At 39.9% G+C, this 15,558-nt stretch overlaps 1 protein-coding gene across 1 annotated transcript; it reads left to right on the top strand.

The window, feature by feature from the left end:
• Positions 1–4,370: 4,370 nt before the first annotated feature.
• Positions 4,371–4,598, top strand: LOC100617005 (small integral membrane protein 1-like). The gene has a single exon (XM_016423639.1). The coding sequence runs from the start codon at positions 4,371–4,373 to the stop codon at positions 4,596–4,598; it is 228 nt and encodes a 75-aa protein (XP_016279125.1).
• Positions 4,599–15,558: the final 10,960 nt, after the last annotated feature.

The raw sequence follows: 15,558 nt of genomic DNA, 5'->3' as shown, positions 1-15,558 counted from the left end.
CAGCTTTGAATCACAGAGGCAGGAAGGAGGCATTTGTAAGGAATAGTGCCTGGTGATTTCCATGTGTAGAAATGCTAAAGTCATTAAAATTTTAAATTAAATTTTAAATTAAGCATGAAAACTCCAAAATCAAATGAAAAGAGGGAAGGATAAGTGACTGAAGGGCCCATCTTTAAGAAAAAACTTCCCATCTCACCCCAATACTTGCTTATATTAACAGAACAATTGAGTCAATGAGTTGTTTGATTGGAAATCTCTGACCTCCTAAAATCATCAACATATTTTACCTGAGTCATCCCTTTGTGCAGACTATTTTCCAGGGCAATGAGATGTAGAAAGAAGCAAGGACTTGACCCTGGATTTATAGATTTTTATAGATGTAAAGAGGAAGGACCAATTCTTTTTTTTTTTAATCCTTACCTTCCTTCTTGGAATCAATATTGTGTATTGGTTCCAAGGCAGAAGAGTGGTCGGGGCTAGGTAATGGAGGTTAAGTGACTTGCCCAGGGTCACACAGCTGGGATGTGAATCTCCTAAGATGAAAGTCATGAGTTCGATCCTCAAAAGGAGGGTTTGATACAGTTTGAGAGGCTTCTGGAGAAAAGAAGAGCTACTTGGGCTTGGATCCACCTAACTGGGATTGTCTTTTACCTCAAGTCCATTATTCAGCCTGAAACTGCAAGCCTGAGATTCCCCTCAGGGTGGATTCACACTTTCTTGTGAGTCTTTTAGAGTTTATTCCATCACAACCATTAAGATATCAATTTGTTGGGATCATAGAAGACCAAAACATTAATTCCAATCAAGCTATAGCTGTAATGGAAATAGAATTAACCTTTTAAAGCTATTGCATTAAGTGTTGATTTTGTTTATCCTCTTTATGGAAGAATGGGGAAAGGGCAAACTGGCTTCTAAGGATGTCCTATAGAGGATGGCTATCCCAGGAATACAGAATCACATCAGTTTTCTAGATAGCATTAACTTTCTGCAACCCACCATGAAAGCCTCCATGGTTGCCCACAAGATGTGTCTTTCCCTTGGTTTGGGATGGAACATGTGATTAACTGGTGTAAGGTGATCAGTCTCCAACTTACAAGCCAGTCCTAAAAGTTGGGGTTCACCAGATCTAATTAGGCTACCAGTTTGGGGTTTCTAGGTTCCATGTTGACAGAGTCTATCAGTGCAAGAGATAATATTCTCTCCTTTCTATTTCTCATACAGTAATTTAGCTCAGTGGAGCCCCATCGCTCTACCTGGAGAAAATAACGTGTTAGCAGGAGCCAGATGATGAGAAAATTCAACTGGACCCCAACAGAATGTTCCATGCTTTTTCTCTCTCTCACCCTCAGTTTAGAAGTATAATAATGCCTTAAGATCATTTCCATTTCTTCCCAAGTGAGACTTTTCATTGGAATTATTGCCATAATTCACAGTAGACATAGGGCAGATAAGTGAAACAATGGACAAAGTCATGGGCCAGGAAGACTTCACTTCAAATCTGGCCTCCGATACTAGCCATGCGACCCTTGGTAAGTCACTTAACTTTGTTTGCCTCAGTTTTCTCATTTGTAAAATGATCTGGAGAAGGAAACCGCATAACACTCTATAGTATCTTTGCCAAGAAAACCCCAAGTGGGGTCACCCATTGTTGTGGGGGTGCTTCAACATTACTTTCCAAATTAATATATTTCTTTTTTTTATTTTTAAGCTGTTTCAGTGTCTTGCATTCTTGCAAAAGGTATCCTTCTCGAACCCTGGGGGTAGACCTCTACACTCTGGGACACCATGACTATCATGACTCAGCAATAATAATAGGAGGTCTAGGGGCTTGCCTGCTCTCAGAAAACACTAGGAAGGATTCAGAAATAAGAAGGATAAAGAGAAGAACATGGAGGAGTGCAAGCATTACATGTTCCTCCTTCTGTCTCCAGTTCATCATCTTGGGTCCTCTTCCCATGAAAACACAGAACAGAATTACAGAAGGCTGTGAGTGGCCAATCTCTCTCTAGAGTTCCAAAAAGAGGAAGGAGTTTACTATCCATTTCCTGCACCTTGAAAGAGGAAGGAAAAGGAGGGAAATATTCTCTGACTAGTGCAGCAAAAATCTTGGGCTGGGCAATGGGACATTTTGTTATTTATGTGTTTGTTTTCCTAGCCCGTTGTTCTCAGCATTCCATTGGCTCTGTAGCAAAGCATGGAGATCATGGCCTCAAGCCATGATGGTGCCCCGAGATTCTGATTTTAACATTACCCACATATCTCTTTCTAGGCAGAGGACATACCAGACTTGGCCCTTTCTATGAGCCTTGGCCCTGGAATCCACCTATGAAAGAAACACTCAGAAATGTTTTGTTAACGAATATTGGGGTGACCTCGAAAGCCAGGCATGTGACCAGATAGCTCTGCCTCCTCTTTTCTAAGTAAAGATTTGTGTCGGGAAGACCTAATTTCTAATCTGGCTCCAGTCATTTATTATCTGTGTGGCCGGTTCATTTAATCTCTGTCTGCCTCAGTTTCCTTATTTATAAAACAGGTTAGCACCTATCTTCCAGGGTTGTTGTGAGGAAAAAATTGGCTAATATTCTATTTGAGCCATTCTAATATTAAGAAGCTTGTTGCTTGGGTAAATTTTGTACCTTCTGTACCAAGCAATTCATTTTCTTTCAAATTCATTTTTTCAATAGCTTTTAATGAGGTCTTTTTTTTTTCTTTGCTTATCCATCCAGGTTTATTTCCATTCAATCTTACTTTGCATCAGGCTTTGGCTCTGGCATTACTGGATATAGTATACAATCTATGCTTGGGCTTATTTTGAATCTTATTGAGTCCTACCAATGCCTTCTTAGGGTACTGAGTGTTGAGTTAGTCCTAAATTTTATTTATTTTTATTTTTTTATTTTTTTTAAGCCCTCGCCTTCCATCTTGGAGTCAATACTGTGTATTGGCTCCAAGGAAGAAGAGTGGTAAGGGCTAGGCAATGGGGGTCAAGTGACTTGCCCAGGGTCACACAGCTGGGAAGTGTCTGAGGCCAGATTTAAACCTAGGACCTCCCATCTCTAGGTCTGACTCTCAATCCACTGAGCTACCCAGCTGCCCCCTTAGTCCTAAATTTTAGGTTCAACTTAAGTTGGGAATTTTTGGCACACCCAAAGTCCATTTCATCTAGTCTGAGTACTCACCTTCTGGTCTGAGCTCTTCAACCAAGCAATGAATAAGTCCCTGTTTGGAGCTCTAGTGGATTGATGCTGGGTTCAGCAACTCAAACTATCCATAGTTTTCTTATGACAGAACTTCTAGTTCCCTTTCGGTCTGCGTTCTCTACCCCAGTTCACCATTTCTAGATATGAGAAACTACCAAAACTCCTTGATCTAAGCTTCTACCTCTTGCTCAAGTCCCCTCCTCAGTCTCTCCTGGATCCATGTCTAGAACAGAAGTCATGAGATATAAACCTCTTAGTTGCCTCCACTTTCTTTATCCTGCCCCAAAGTTAGGATGTTCTATATAGTTATGGGACCTATGATTGCTCTGTTCCATAGTCTCATTCTTCTTTTTTTTTTTAAACCCATACCTTCCATCTTGGAGTCAATACTGACTCCAAGGCAGAAGAGTGGTAGGGGCTAGGTAGGGGGTCAAGTGACTTGCCCAGGGTCACACAGATAGGAAGTGGCTGAGGCCAGATTTGAATCTAGGATCTCTGGTCTCAAGGCCTGGTTCTCAATCCACTGAGCTACCCAGCTGCCCCCAGTGTCATTCTTCTATTCAGTCTCTAAATTAGAATAATCCATGTGGCCAATCCTGGCTGGACATCATCTCCAGTGAATGCTGATTGCTTTGTCTTCTTATACTGGCATGAGTTGGGAAAATTACCTGAGGTTCCAGGGTCACACAACTAGTAATCTTAGACAAGATTTGAACTGGCTAGGTCTTCCTGAATCCAGATTCATAGTTTTAACCATTATATCATGATGCTTTCTTAAACCAGTTCAAGAAGTTTATAGACAAGGATAAGTTGTTAAATTTGTTATTTCCTGTCCATCGAGCAGAGCTGAGCAGAGCTGAGCAGGTGGCCTCCCAAGAAGCCCCCAAACCACTTTTGTGGAAGGCCAGAGATGCCCCAGAGGAATCTTCCTCCGACCCATGTCTTGGGTCGCAGCTGGGGGGCGCGGGGGAGAGGGAGAGAGTCTCAGGTGAGAGAGACTGAGACAGACAGGACAGACAGACAGACAAAGAGCTCAGCCCCTCTGTACCCAACACCATCTCCTAAGACCAAGAAGACTCTTGGCATCTTCATCTAGCTGAAGAACCACAGCCCTTAATCTGGGCTCCGCTCTAAGGCCAGCCCTTTCTCACTCACTCCCACTTTGGAAAGATGGAACCCCAGGAGAGCGCCGTCCAGTACAACAGATGGAACAACAGCCAGGATGAGGTCAGCATGAATGTGTTGACCCCAGAGAGCTCGGGCTGTGAGCGGGTCTACAATAAACTATGCACCAGGAAGCTGGGCATCGCTATGAAGGTGGTAGGTGGAATTGTTCTGTTCTGGGTCATCTTCATCATCAGCTACATCACTGGGTACCACGTCCATAATTGCAAGTAGCATTTATCTGAGCCTGCTGGACATCTTTTCTGAGGAGCCCTCCACCCACCCAGAGACCTCTTACAACCTGGCCGAGACCATCAGGCCAAGGCTGGCCCATGGGGGCACATACACCTATAGAGATAGACACACACACATACACACACATATATACACACAAAGGGACAGATATAGACACACAGACTCTTTTCAGAGAAAGAGAGGATATGCTGAAACAAACACAGAGGCAGACACTAGATGAGAGAGAGAGCAACACAGATACACCAAGCCAAAACATTGGCCTGAGAGAGACTAGAAAGATGCAACAGATACTCTGATACAGATACACAGAGATGCTAAGAGGTTGGTTGTCTCTTGAACCAAGGATGATGATTGTCTTTGTGTGTTTTTGTGCACAAAGACACTTGTGCATGAAGATTTAAGTGGAAAAGCCGATGCACAGAGACAGTCCCACTCTCTCGGCGTTGGAAGCCTGGGTCCAGTGGCACGAAAAGTCGTTACATCTGGAGACTTCCTCAGCTGCATTGCATGGCCGTGTTGGCTTTTGTGCTCCATCATGCTTTGCTGCGTCGCCATCTCAGCCGTTGAACCTTCTTATTGGTTTCTTCCGTCTGTTCAGCTGAAGCAGTCTTCACATGCTGGGTGAGCAAAGCCCTAGTTCACCAGGGGTCGACGTCGACCTGATGGCTACCCTCACAAGGTTTAGCCAGCCTGTCGAAGCCATTGCCCGGGGTGTGGCCACTGCCACATGCTAGCAGCTGCTGGGAGCCACAAGTGAGATCTGGGTGTCAGGTGAGGATCAGAGGCTGGAGAGCTGCCCTAGAAGGGCATGACAAGCCCTCCATACCAAAGATATTACTCCTCCCTGAGCACCCCATACACCCCATGACAAGATGCTAAGAGACAGACATACAATTAGGTACACTCAGAAACTAAGACATTTTTAGATGGGACACAGATTGGCAGGACAACACAGAGACCTACAGGCTAATTTACTGAAAGACTGACACAGAGAAAAACAGACACACACTAACAACATAAACAAATCTCTTCTCTCCTGTCCCAGGATAGAATTCCAGACCAAGCCATCCATAACCCAGTCCTCCCCTGCCACACTCCCGCCCCAGCACACTCGGTTATTGAAGCCCAGGATGGCAACTCTCCTTCTCTCCCTCCTTGGTCACTCTTGGTTCTCCTCACCAATCAGATAACCTCTCCTTTGGACCTGTGGCTGCCCTGAGACAGCCAAAAGTCCAAGAAAGATGAGAGAAGCCAGGAGACAGTTTTATCCTTTAGAAACCTCCCCAGGATGACTCATGTTCACAGCTACAGTCAGACCCAGAGTCCCTATGCAGTCTCTACCCACCCCTACCCCATCCTTGGTGATAGCAGGACCTAGAAGGGAGAGAACCATTTGGTTGGTGAATGCCACAGTGGGAACTCATTACCAAACTGGAACTCAGAATGGGAATTAAGGCCACTTCAAGGGTTCAATTTCTGCCCATCCCTGCTCCAATCACAGAGTGGGGAAGTGAAATCTGTCTCTTGCTGTGTGAGTATTCCTCCTCCTCCACTCCCTCATCCTTCCATTAGTTCTACTACTTGAGAAATTTGACACATTTTTGAGCCCAATTTCTATAGAAATTTGTTGAGGAAGAGGAAGGCAATGCCCACTCATCTCCAGCAAGATTTGTTAAAAGGAAGACATTATTGTGTGTGGCAAAGAGGGGCTTTTACCTTCTATAAAGCAGGATAGACTAGATGACTTTGGAGGTCCTTTCCATCTATGGGAGTGATTCAATGTGGCATTCTAGCAAAGTCACAAATTTCCCATGGTTCACAAAGTCAACAGGAAAATTCCCAGCCTTGCCTCTTAAGTCCTTGTTCCAGCTCCAGGGTCCTCCCCGAGGCTAAGAGGCACCCACAGCTGTGTCACTGGTCTCTCTGTGTATGTATGTGTGTGTAGGGAGAAGGTCTCAGCCTTTCAGCCCTGGGACCCTTGTAAGTTACCCCCTCTGGTTATTCCTCTGCCCTTACCTGGATTTGCCATCAATTGCTGCGCATAAGTCCCAGGGAATTCTATTCCCCTGGAGGTAGAAAACCCCAGTAAATCTGAATTGGAGGGCTCTGGTCTTTCTGATGGACCCTGCTCACCAGTTCCACAAAGACCTGGAGCCAGGAGAAAGCAGTTTCTATCCTGAGGAGCCTTCCCTCCTGATCCCTGACCTAACCTCAGAGGCAGGGGCTGAGCCATGGAAGACTGGGCTGTCCTGGGCGTGAGCCCCAGCTTCCACATTGCCTAACCCCCTTCCACATGCCTGCTATTCTTTTCAGAGAAGCAGAATAATAGAATGAGAAAGAAGAAATAAACACTAGATGGGAAAGATTTTAATAAACAGACACTAACTTGCAAAAATTTTATTTCTTCATAGCTCAGCTCAATTTAATACTTTTCAGAAAGACATGAATTTATTTTAATTTAAAGAAAATATTTCCCCCTCAATTACATGAAAAAAATTCACTTTCTTTTTTTATATTTGAGTCAGAATTTCTCCCTTTCTTCTTTGTGCCTGAGATGGCAAGCAATCTGATATAGACTTTACATCTGTAATAGTGTAAGACATTACAACATTACACTGTTGGGGACAGCTGGGTAGCTCAGTGGATGGAGAGCCAGGCCTAGAAATGGGAGGTCCTGGGTTCAAATCTGGCCTCAGCCACTTCCTAGCTGTGTGACCCTGGGCAAGTCACTTGACCCCCATTGCCTAGCCCTTACCACTCTTCTGCCTTGGAGCCAATACACAGTATTGATTCCAAGACAGAAGGTAAGGGTTTAAAAAAAACACACTGTTCTCATCTTTTCCCATCTTATACATCACTTTTCCTCAGGCATATATTGCAAAAAAATATTTAACACATTAAGCATATAAGGGAACCAAAATAATAAGAAGTGAAATGACTTGCCTAAAGGCACAGCTAAACTTGGGCAGAAGTGTCAGGGTATTTTCCACTGGCCACACAATAAAGAACTTTGGTTTCAGAATTCTGAGAAGTCCGTCTTAAAGGGAATTGAGATACTAAAAAAGAAGAGGCTTTTCACACATTGATAAGAATTTTTCTCATCATTTTTCTGACTCAAGGGCCTAAAGGTTAAAATTCACTTCTATTCCTATATAGGTTTATTTTATAATCAGGAAGGATGTGTTTCTTCTCCTACAGAGACATTGTGGGACCAGGTTTCGCCTGATCTTGTTTGCAAGCAGCATCTTATCATATCTTGGTTGCTTCCTCCTTTCTAAAAACATAACCGAGAAATGGTGTCGATAACAGACACAAAAAAATAATTATGTGTAAGCAAATTCCCAGGCAGTTCTCCTGATTTAATTAGTTTTGTTTCTTCACATATAAGCAAAGTTAGTTTAAGAAATATAATTGTTGGAGCAGCTGGGGAGCTCAGTGGATTGAGAGCCAGGCCTAGAGATGGGAGGTCCTGGGTTCAAATCTGGCCTCAGACACTTCCCACTGTGTGACCCTGGGCAAGTCATTTAACCCTCATTGCCTAGCCCGTACCACTCTTCTGCTTTGGAACCAATGCATAGGATTGACTCCTAGACAGAGGATAAAGGTTAAAAAAATATATATATATATATATATAATTGTTCCTTACAACAGAACATTCTCATTGACCTCAAAAAGGTACATATTGAAGAAGAACCAATCTCTTGATACCATAATCCATCTAGAGAAGCTAGGAAAGATTATGGTTAGAAAGTTGGATAACAATCAGGAAGACCCAAGTTCACATCTGTCTTCAAATACTTGCTATGTGATACAGGACAAGCCATATATCCTTTGTCTATCTTAGTTTCCTCAACTACAAAATGGATCAAATGACATGACATTAAAAAAACAAAACAAATCATGTGCACAGTACCTGGTACATACTAAGTTCTTAATAAAAGTTTATTCTCAGGGCAGCTGGGTGACTCAGTGGATTGCAAGCCAGACCTAGAGGTGGGAGGTCCTGGGTTCAAATCTGACCAAAGGCACTTCTCAGCTGTGTGACCCTGGGCAAGTCACTTGACCCCCTTGCCTAGCCCTTACCACTCTTCTGCCTTGGAGCCAGTACACAGTTTTGATTCCAAGATGGAAGGTGAGGGTTTTAAAAAAAAAGCTTATTCTCTTCCTTCACTTACAGAGTAGTAATAAATAAGTCCATTTTAGGGACTGTAATATTCTGTTGAAGAATTAACCTCCCTTGGAATGCTCCTGTGTAGCAGAGGACAATGTCAGAAAAAGGGAATTGGCTATCTAGATGGAAGAAAGAAATTAAATCTAAAACATATTGCAAAGGCAGATTGGTATAGTAGACTAGGGACTGTTGAACAGGACTCTGGAGATCTGCATTTTAGTTCTGGTTTCATTACAGTCTTACCTTGAGTAATTTACTTTCCTTCTTTAAAATTCAGTTTTATCATTTTACTAAAAAAGGCAGGTTTCAAAATAATCAGGTGTTGGTTGTTAACTTCTCTGTATCATGAATCCAAGTGGCAATCTCGTTAAATGAGTGGAATCCTGCAGAATACTGTTTTGAAATGCATCAAACAAAAAAGGACTTCAAAGGGAACCAGTTATATTGTAATAAAGATATCTTTTTCGGATGTAAGTTCATGGACCCTCTGAAATCTATTCACAAATGCCCCAGAGGTCCATGAACCTGTAGTTAAGACTACTTGGATGAACACGTCTAGACTATCTAGTATTAACTTGTTATATTATGTGTTCTAGTTCCTTTTGCCCATATTTGGGGTTTTTAATTCCTTTCTGCATCCAGTATTTTTATTATTTGTCCTAAGGACATTCTTAGCTCAGATATTCTATGTGGTACACTCAAAGTTTCCTTCTAGACATTATGTTCTATATTCCAAGGTCTTTCTAAGTGGTGACATTCTATGGTGTATGTCCTAAAGCCCTTTCCAGGTCTGAATTCTGTTTCTCATTCTCTGATCCATTCCAGTTCTGACATACTTTCCTCTCTCTTTGATGATCCCTTCCAGATGGAATGTTATGATAAGCAATTTCCTTTTTGAAAATATATCTACCAAATTCACTCTCTCCCTTGATACCTGTCCAATCCAATGAGAAACCAAGTCAAATGATATAAATTATGATTGTGAAATTAATAGTCCCATAGCAGAAATTATTCTCCAAAATGGTTGCATCATTTCACTCTTTTACCAACAGTTTATTACTATACCATTTCCCCTTTGCCCTCTGTATCATTTGTCCTTTTTAATAGACATGAAGTGGTACTTTAGTGTTGTTTTAATGTATCTTTTTCTAATCAATAGTCATTGAAAGCATTTTTAATGTGACTATAAACAGTTTTGATTTTTTCTGAAAATTGCCTGTTCATATTTTTTTTGTCTCATTATGAATTGAGGAAAGGCTCTTATTTTAAAGAAATTAACTTGGTTCACTATATATTTAAAATTCTTTATTGGAGAAACTTGCTGTAATTAAAATATATATAATATTTCTGCTTGTTGATTTTAATTAGGTCTATTTTTGCTTTTGCTTCTTTCTGAGATTAACCTGCAGTTGAAAGGCAATAAATTCTGTTCTAGGCTTTTATTTTAACTTTGTATATATTTTTGTTTCAATTATATCTCTTATAAATAACACATTGGATCAGGTTTTTAATTTCTTTTGCTACCTGCTTCTGTTTAAAGTGTGATCTCATCCCAGGCATGATTACTAACTGTGAGTCCCCTTCCTTCCCAATTTTCTTCCATTTCTTCTTCTTCTCTCTCTCTTTTTATCCTGTTTCTCCTTAAAAATCAATTTTGTTTCTGACCAGCTTTAAGACTCCCTTTGTCTGCTTTCTCTTTTTTATCATTTACCTCCTCAAGCTTCCCCATATCTCTTTTCTCCTTCCCATAGTATTTCCCTATTTGGTAAGATTTCTATACTCATCTGAGTGAGTATCTTTATAAAAATTTCTATCGGAATGAAATTTAAGCATTACCCACCTCCGTTCCACTATAAAAACTCTTCCTTGCATACCTCTTTTATGTGTAAAAAAAAAAACATTCTATCTTTACCTTTCCTCCTTCTCCCAGGACATTCCTCTTTCTTGCTCCATTTATTTTGTTGATCATTATAATTTTCTGGAGTCCAATAATTATTATATCTCTGCTTGATCTATTTTCTAGTTCATTATACTCATATTTTTTCATTCTTTGGATTTCCTTTTATTTCTTGATGTCTCAAAGATTCATTAACTTCCATTTGGCCAATTGTAATTTTTAAGAAACTATTTTCTTTAGTGAACTTTTAAGCTTGTTTTTATATTTGGCTAAGCCTGCTTTATAAGAATTTCTTTTCTTCAGTGAATTTTTTACCTTTTTTCCATTTGGTCTCATGATTTTTAAGGAGGTCTTCAGAGAATTGTTGTGCCTCTTTTACCACCAGGTCAATTTTTTAAAGGTGTTGTTTTCAACAGTTTTTTTATGCCTATTTCATCAAATTGTTCATTCTTTTTTTCATTCTTTTCTTGAATCACTCTCATTTCCCCCCAGTTTTTCCATTAATATTCCTATCATATTTTTTATCTTGTCTAGGAATTCTTGTGGACTTGAGTCCAATTAGTACCCTTATTTGAATCTTGGTTTATAGGTGTTTTTACACTGTAGCTTTCTTCTGAGTTGTGTGTTGACTTTACCTGCTACCATAGTAATTTTTTAAGGTCAAGTTCTTCTTCTTATTGTTAGCTTATATTTGAGCCTACTTCTTGATTTTCAATTTTATGTTAAAGTTGGGCTCCACTTACCTGTGGGTTGGAATGCACTGTCCCAAGCTTCAGAATTTTCATGCCACTGTTTTTAGAGGTAGTACTACAAGTTTTCTGTGATTCCAAGGTGGCATGACCTAGGGAGAGGTGTGATCATTTATCTTTGGTTTTCTGCTCTGGTCTTTACCCAGGAAGGGCTCATCCTCCCCTGTAGCAAACATCACTAGTATTCCTCTTTTCCTTGGAAATATGACCCTGCTCCCTAGTGACCAGAAACATTGGTTTCCACTCTGGAATTGTTAACCAGAACTATTTAAGGGCAATAGAATTGCCAATAAACACAACTGCTTTGAGTGCTAGCAAAGTTGTCTCTGTAATTTCTTTCTAACTGGTTTGTCCACCCCGCCTTCTCTCTCTAGGCTTAGAGCCCCAAGCTGTTGCTACTATTGTTACTGTCACAGTAGCCTCCCTCAGAAACAACTTTCATAAAATTTCTGTGTCTATCCTTCAGAATCTGAGATTAAGGGGAAATCTGATTTAATCTCAAGATTTTTTCCACACATGACTATCACTACCAACTTTATTGTGTTCATTTTATACATTAACTTTTAATAATAAAATAACAAACTTCATAATTGGTGTAACAGAGATATTGTTGATGAGTTGGAATTAATTATATGTCTTCTTGAAAAGGAAAGGCTTCCCTGAAAACTATGCCAAGAAAATCCCCTTCCAACAGTCCCCATCATCTATTTTCTAGTTTTTCTCTCCTGATTCATATCTGTCATTACCCAGAGGGGTAGTCTCATAATGGACTCATCTTGATTAAAACAGCAGAAGGACTTTTGATAGTTCTCTTATCACCATCAAGCAGATGGTTTTCTATGCAGTTTCTGGAACCAGAAAGCAACTGAGAGGTCCTAGTCTATTGTAAGTTGCTAAACTTAATGCACCATGCACTCACCTCCAGCTAGTGAGCATCAAAACTTTGGACAACATCACAATCAAGTAGGGATAATCTGAATTGGGATTTGGCCCTACTCTGAGATATACCAGTCTTTTTCTCTCAATGTGGAATGGAACTAGATTAGAAGGCCATAGAGATTTCCAACAGAGCAGCTTCTTCTCCCATCTTGGAATCATGTTTTGTTTTGTTTTGTTTTCCCCTTCAGGTAGACCGAGGTCACTAAAGGCTTACTTATCTTAATGAATAATCATTTTGAATCCTTCAGTCTTATGAAATAAACTGCCTACTAGACATCTTGGCATGGATATGCCACAGATGTTCTAAATCTAACAAGTATAAAACTTAACTCATTATTGATACTCCTACAACCTTCCCTTCTTCTTAACTTCTCTATTACTGTTGAGGATATCACTAAGGTTGCAGTTATTCAGGCCCCAAAATATGTGTCATGCTTGATTCTTGATTATTTCTATAACCTTTCTCCAAATCTGTTTGCAAGACTTTCATAAAATTTCTTACAAAACTGCCTTCTCTCCTCTGGCACTGCCACCATCATGGTGGAGGTCCTTGTCACTTCAAGCCTAGACTATTACAATAAGCTGATAGTCAATTTACCTTCTTCTAGCTTCGTCCTACTCTATGCTAGCCTTTATTCAATGTTATCACAGTAATCTTTTTGTAACTCATGTTTGACCATCTCACAACACATCCTGAATTTTCAACAGTTCCCTGCCATTCCCAGGATAAAAGATGGAAAGTGTTTTTATTCAATTTCTTCATAATCTGTCTCCCCCACATTTCTAGGCTTCTTATACTTTAACCTCTACATCTTTTCCTATGATCTGGCAGTCATAGCATCCTTGGTAGTCCTTGTTCAAAATACATACATACATATATATATATATATATATATACATATATATATATATATATATATATATATATATATATAAAGCTTCCTCAGAGGGGAGAGAGAAGCTTTAAGGTAGGAAGATAGAGACAGGATAGAAGTTTTAGATACCACGAGGGGGATGATGGAGTCAAATTACAGATATGAGGTGGCAGGAATGAGTCTTTATTAATTTTCCATGAGCCACAGCTAAGCTCTGATCAAAGGACCCTTCTGAAGGCTTTTACCAGTCCAGAGATCCACATTTAATACCACACAGGTCGGAGAGATGAAAGAGAGATAGAGAAGGTTTAAAGATGGAGCTTGGCCAGAGGCCAAGCTCCTGCCAGGACAGCCATCAGCTAGCCTGAAAGAGAGAAAGAGTGAGGCGGAGCTTGCTGGGCTATATATAATCTTTGATATGCAAATATACACAGTACACAGGGATGATTCTCATTGGTTAATGACAAGGTATAGGTGTGGTTTCTCTTAACTAGGTGAGCACAAAGAAACCTGTGTTCCCGCCTAACCTGAGAGAAGCTGGGGTCAAGGGTCAAAGGCTTTCCCAGCCACGTGCAATACTGAGCATGCTCAAGACTGAGCATGCTCTCTTCTAAGGCAATCTGTACATACCAACTGTTCCCCTTGCCCATAGCTAGGGGTGGACTGCTACAATAAACATATATATTATTTTATTTTATTGATTTCTGGAGTGAAATAATCAGATTTGTGTCTTAGGAATAAGTTACTCAGTCAATAGGTTTTTATTAATCACGTATTATGTGCCAGAAATGATAGTTAATTCTGAATTGTTCTCACGCTCAAAGAGCTTAGATGCCAATGGGATAGCATACATGCAAAAAGCTATATATGAAAAGGTAAAATATATAAGGAAATATATTTTGGCAATTGTGTTATCAATGAGCTGAAGAAGGAAAGGCTGGAAGCAGGTAGACAAATTAAGAAGCTATTGCAATAATAGTCCACTAATGAGGCAAATAGGGCAATCTATAGGCTAAACAAAGGTGGTAACAGTGAAATTAAATAGATGGAATGAATATAATTAAGAATTAACATCCATATAAAATCCATGTAATAATTCATCAAATTCCAAGGTGCCAGAAACTGAAGAAAGATAAAGCATGACTAATGCACAAAGCCTCAGAGAAAGACTACTGGGTCTCTTAATTTATTAACCTTTTCAATCTTAATTCCCATCATGCTTCCTTGTGAAAGTCAGTCCAGTCTCCCTATCAGTTTTTACTCATTCTCTTCTCCTTCCCATATTTTCTCAATCTCTGCAGCTTCTCAGTCTAGAATGTCATTTTTATTCTTTCCTTTATAACTTAAATGTGACCAAACCTTCAATATTTTGCCCAAGTCCTCCCAGTCTTGTGTTAGATTTGTAATTCTCCAACGTCCTTGATGCTGGATGAGCATTATGACATATGCTCTACCACAACAATGGCAGCAACAGGAACAATGGCTAAACAGTGTTGAATTATTGGTGTAAATAGGGGAAGAGTATAGCATGGTGAGCTCATTTGAGATTTGGAATCTGGAAGTGTTTGGAAAGACCATTTGACCTCTGAGTCTCCTTTTCCTCATCTGTGAAATGAATAATAATTCTCATAAAACTGACTTCACACGGTTATCATGAGACTGAAAGCATATCACCAATGAAAGATACATTTAAAATTTTAAAGTGTTGTATACATGATAAGTCTTATATTGAAAGATTGAAGTCAAAGGAAAAGTGGAAGATCAGACCTGGAAATTAGACAACCTGATTTGAATGAAACCAGCATAAACATGAGGAAGAGTAGTAAATTGGAGTTAGGTAAAATGAAGTAAAATCCTATCTTAATAGCTACTGTATGACTTTGGATCATTGGATTAATATTATACCTATAAAATCGAGATAACAATACCTTTGAATACTTTGATTGATAGAATTCTTATGAGAAAGCTTTTTTTTTTATCTTAATGTGCTAAAGTAATATAAGTTATGGGAAAGGTAATATAAACTAGGAAGCTCATAGGAAGAGAGAGCTATCTGAAACAAACTATCCTGGCATCACGGATTTCTGTCGGGAAGATAACTCAGAGACGACTTTCATTTATAATAACTGGACACTAGAATGGGTCAATGACTTCACATAGGAAGCTCAAATTAGAGACAGGGTTTAAACCTCGGTTATGGGCAGCTAGGTGACACAGTAGATAGTGTGGGGCCTGAATCAGAAAGACTCCTTTTCCTGAATTAAAATCTGACCTCAGACATTCACTAACGATATGACCTTGGACAAGT

Source organism: Monodelphis domestica, chromosome 6 (assembly GCF_027887165.1).
Source record: "Monodelphis domestica isolate mMonDom1 chromosome 6, mMonDom1.pri, whole genome shotgun sequence".
NCBI classification, from domain to species: Eukaryota; Metazoa; Chordata; class Mammalia; order Didelphimorphia; family Didelphidae; genus Monodelphis; species Monodelphis domestica.
The sequence above is the reverse complement of the archived record's forward strand: the minus strand, read 5'-3'. Positions and strand labels throughout refer to the sequence as shown.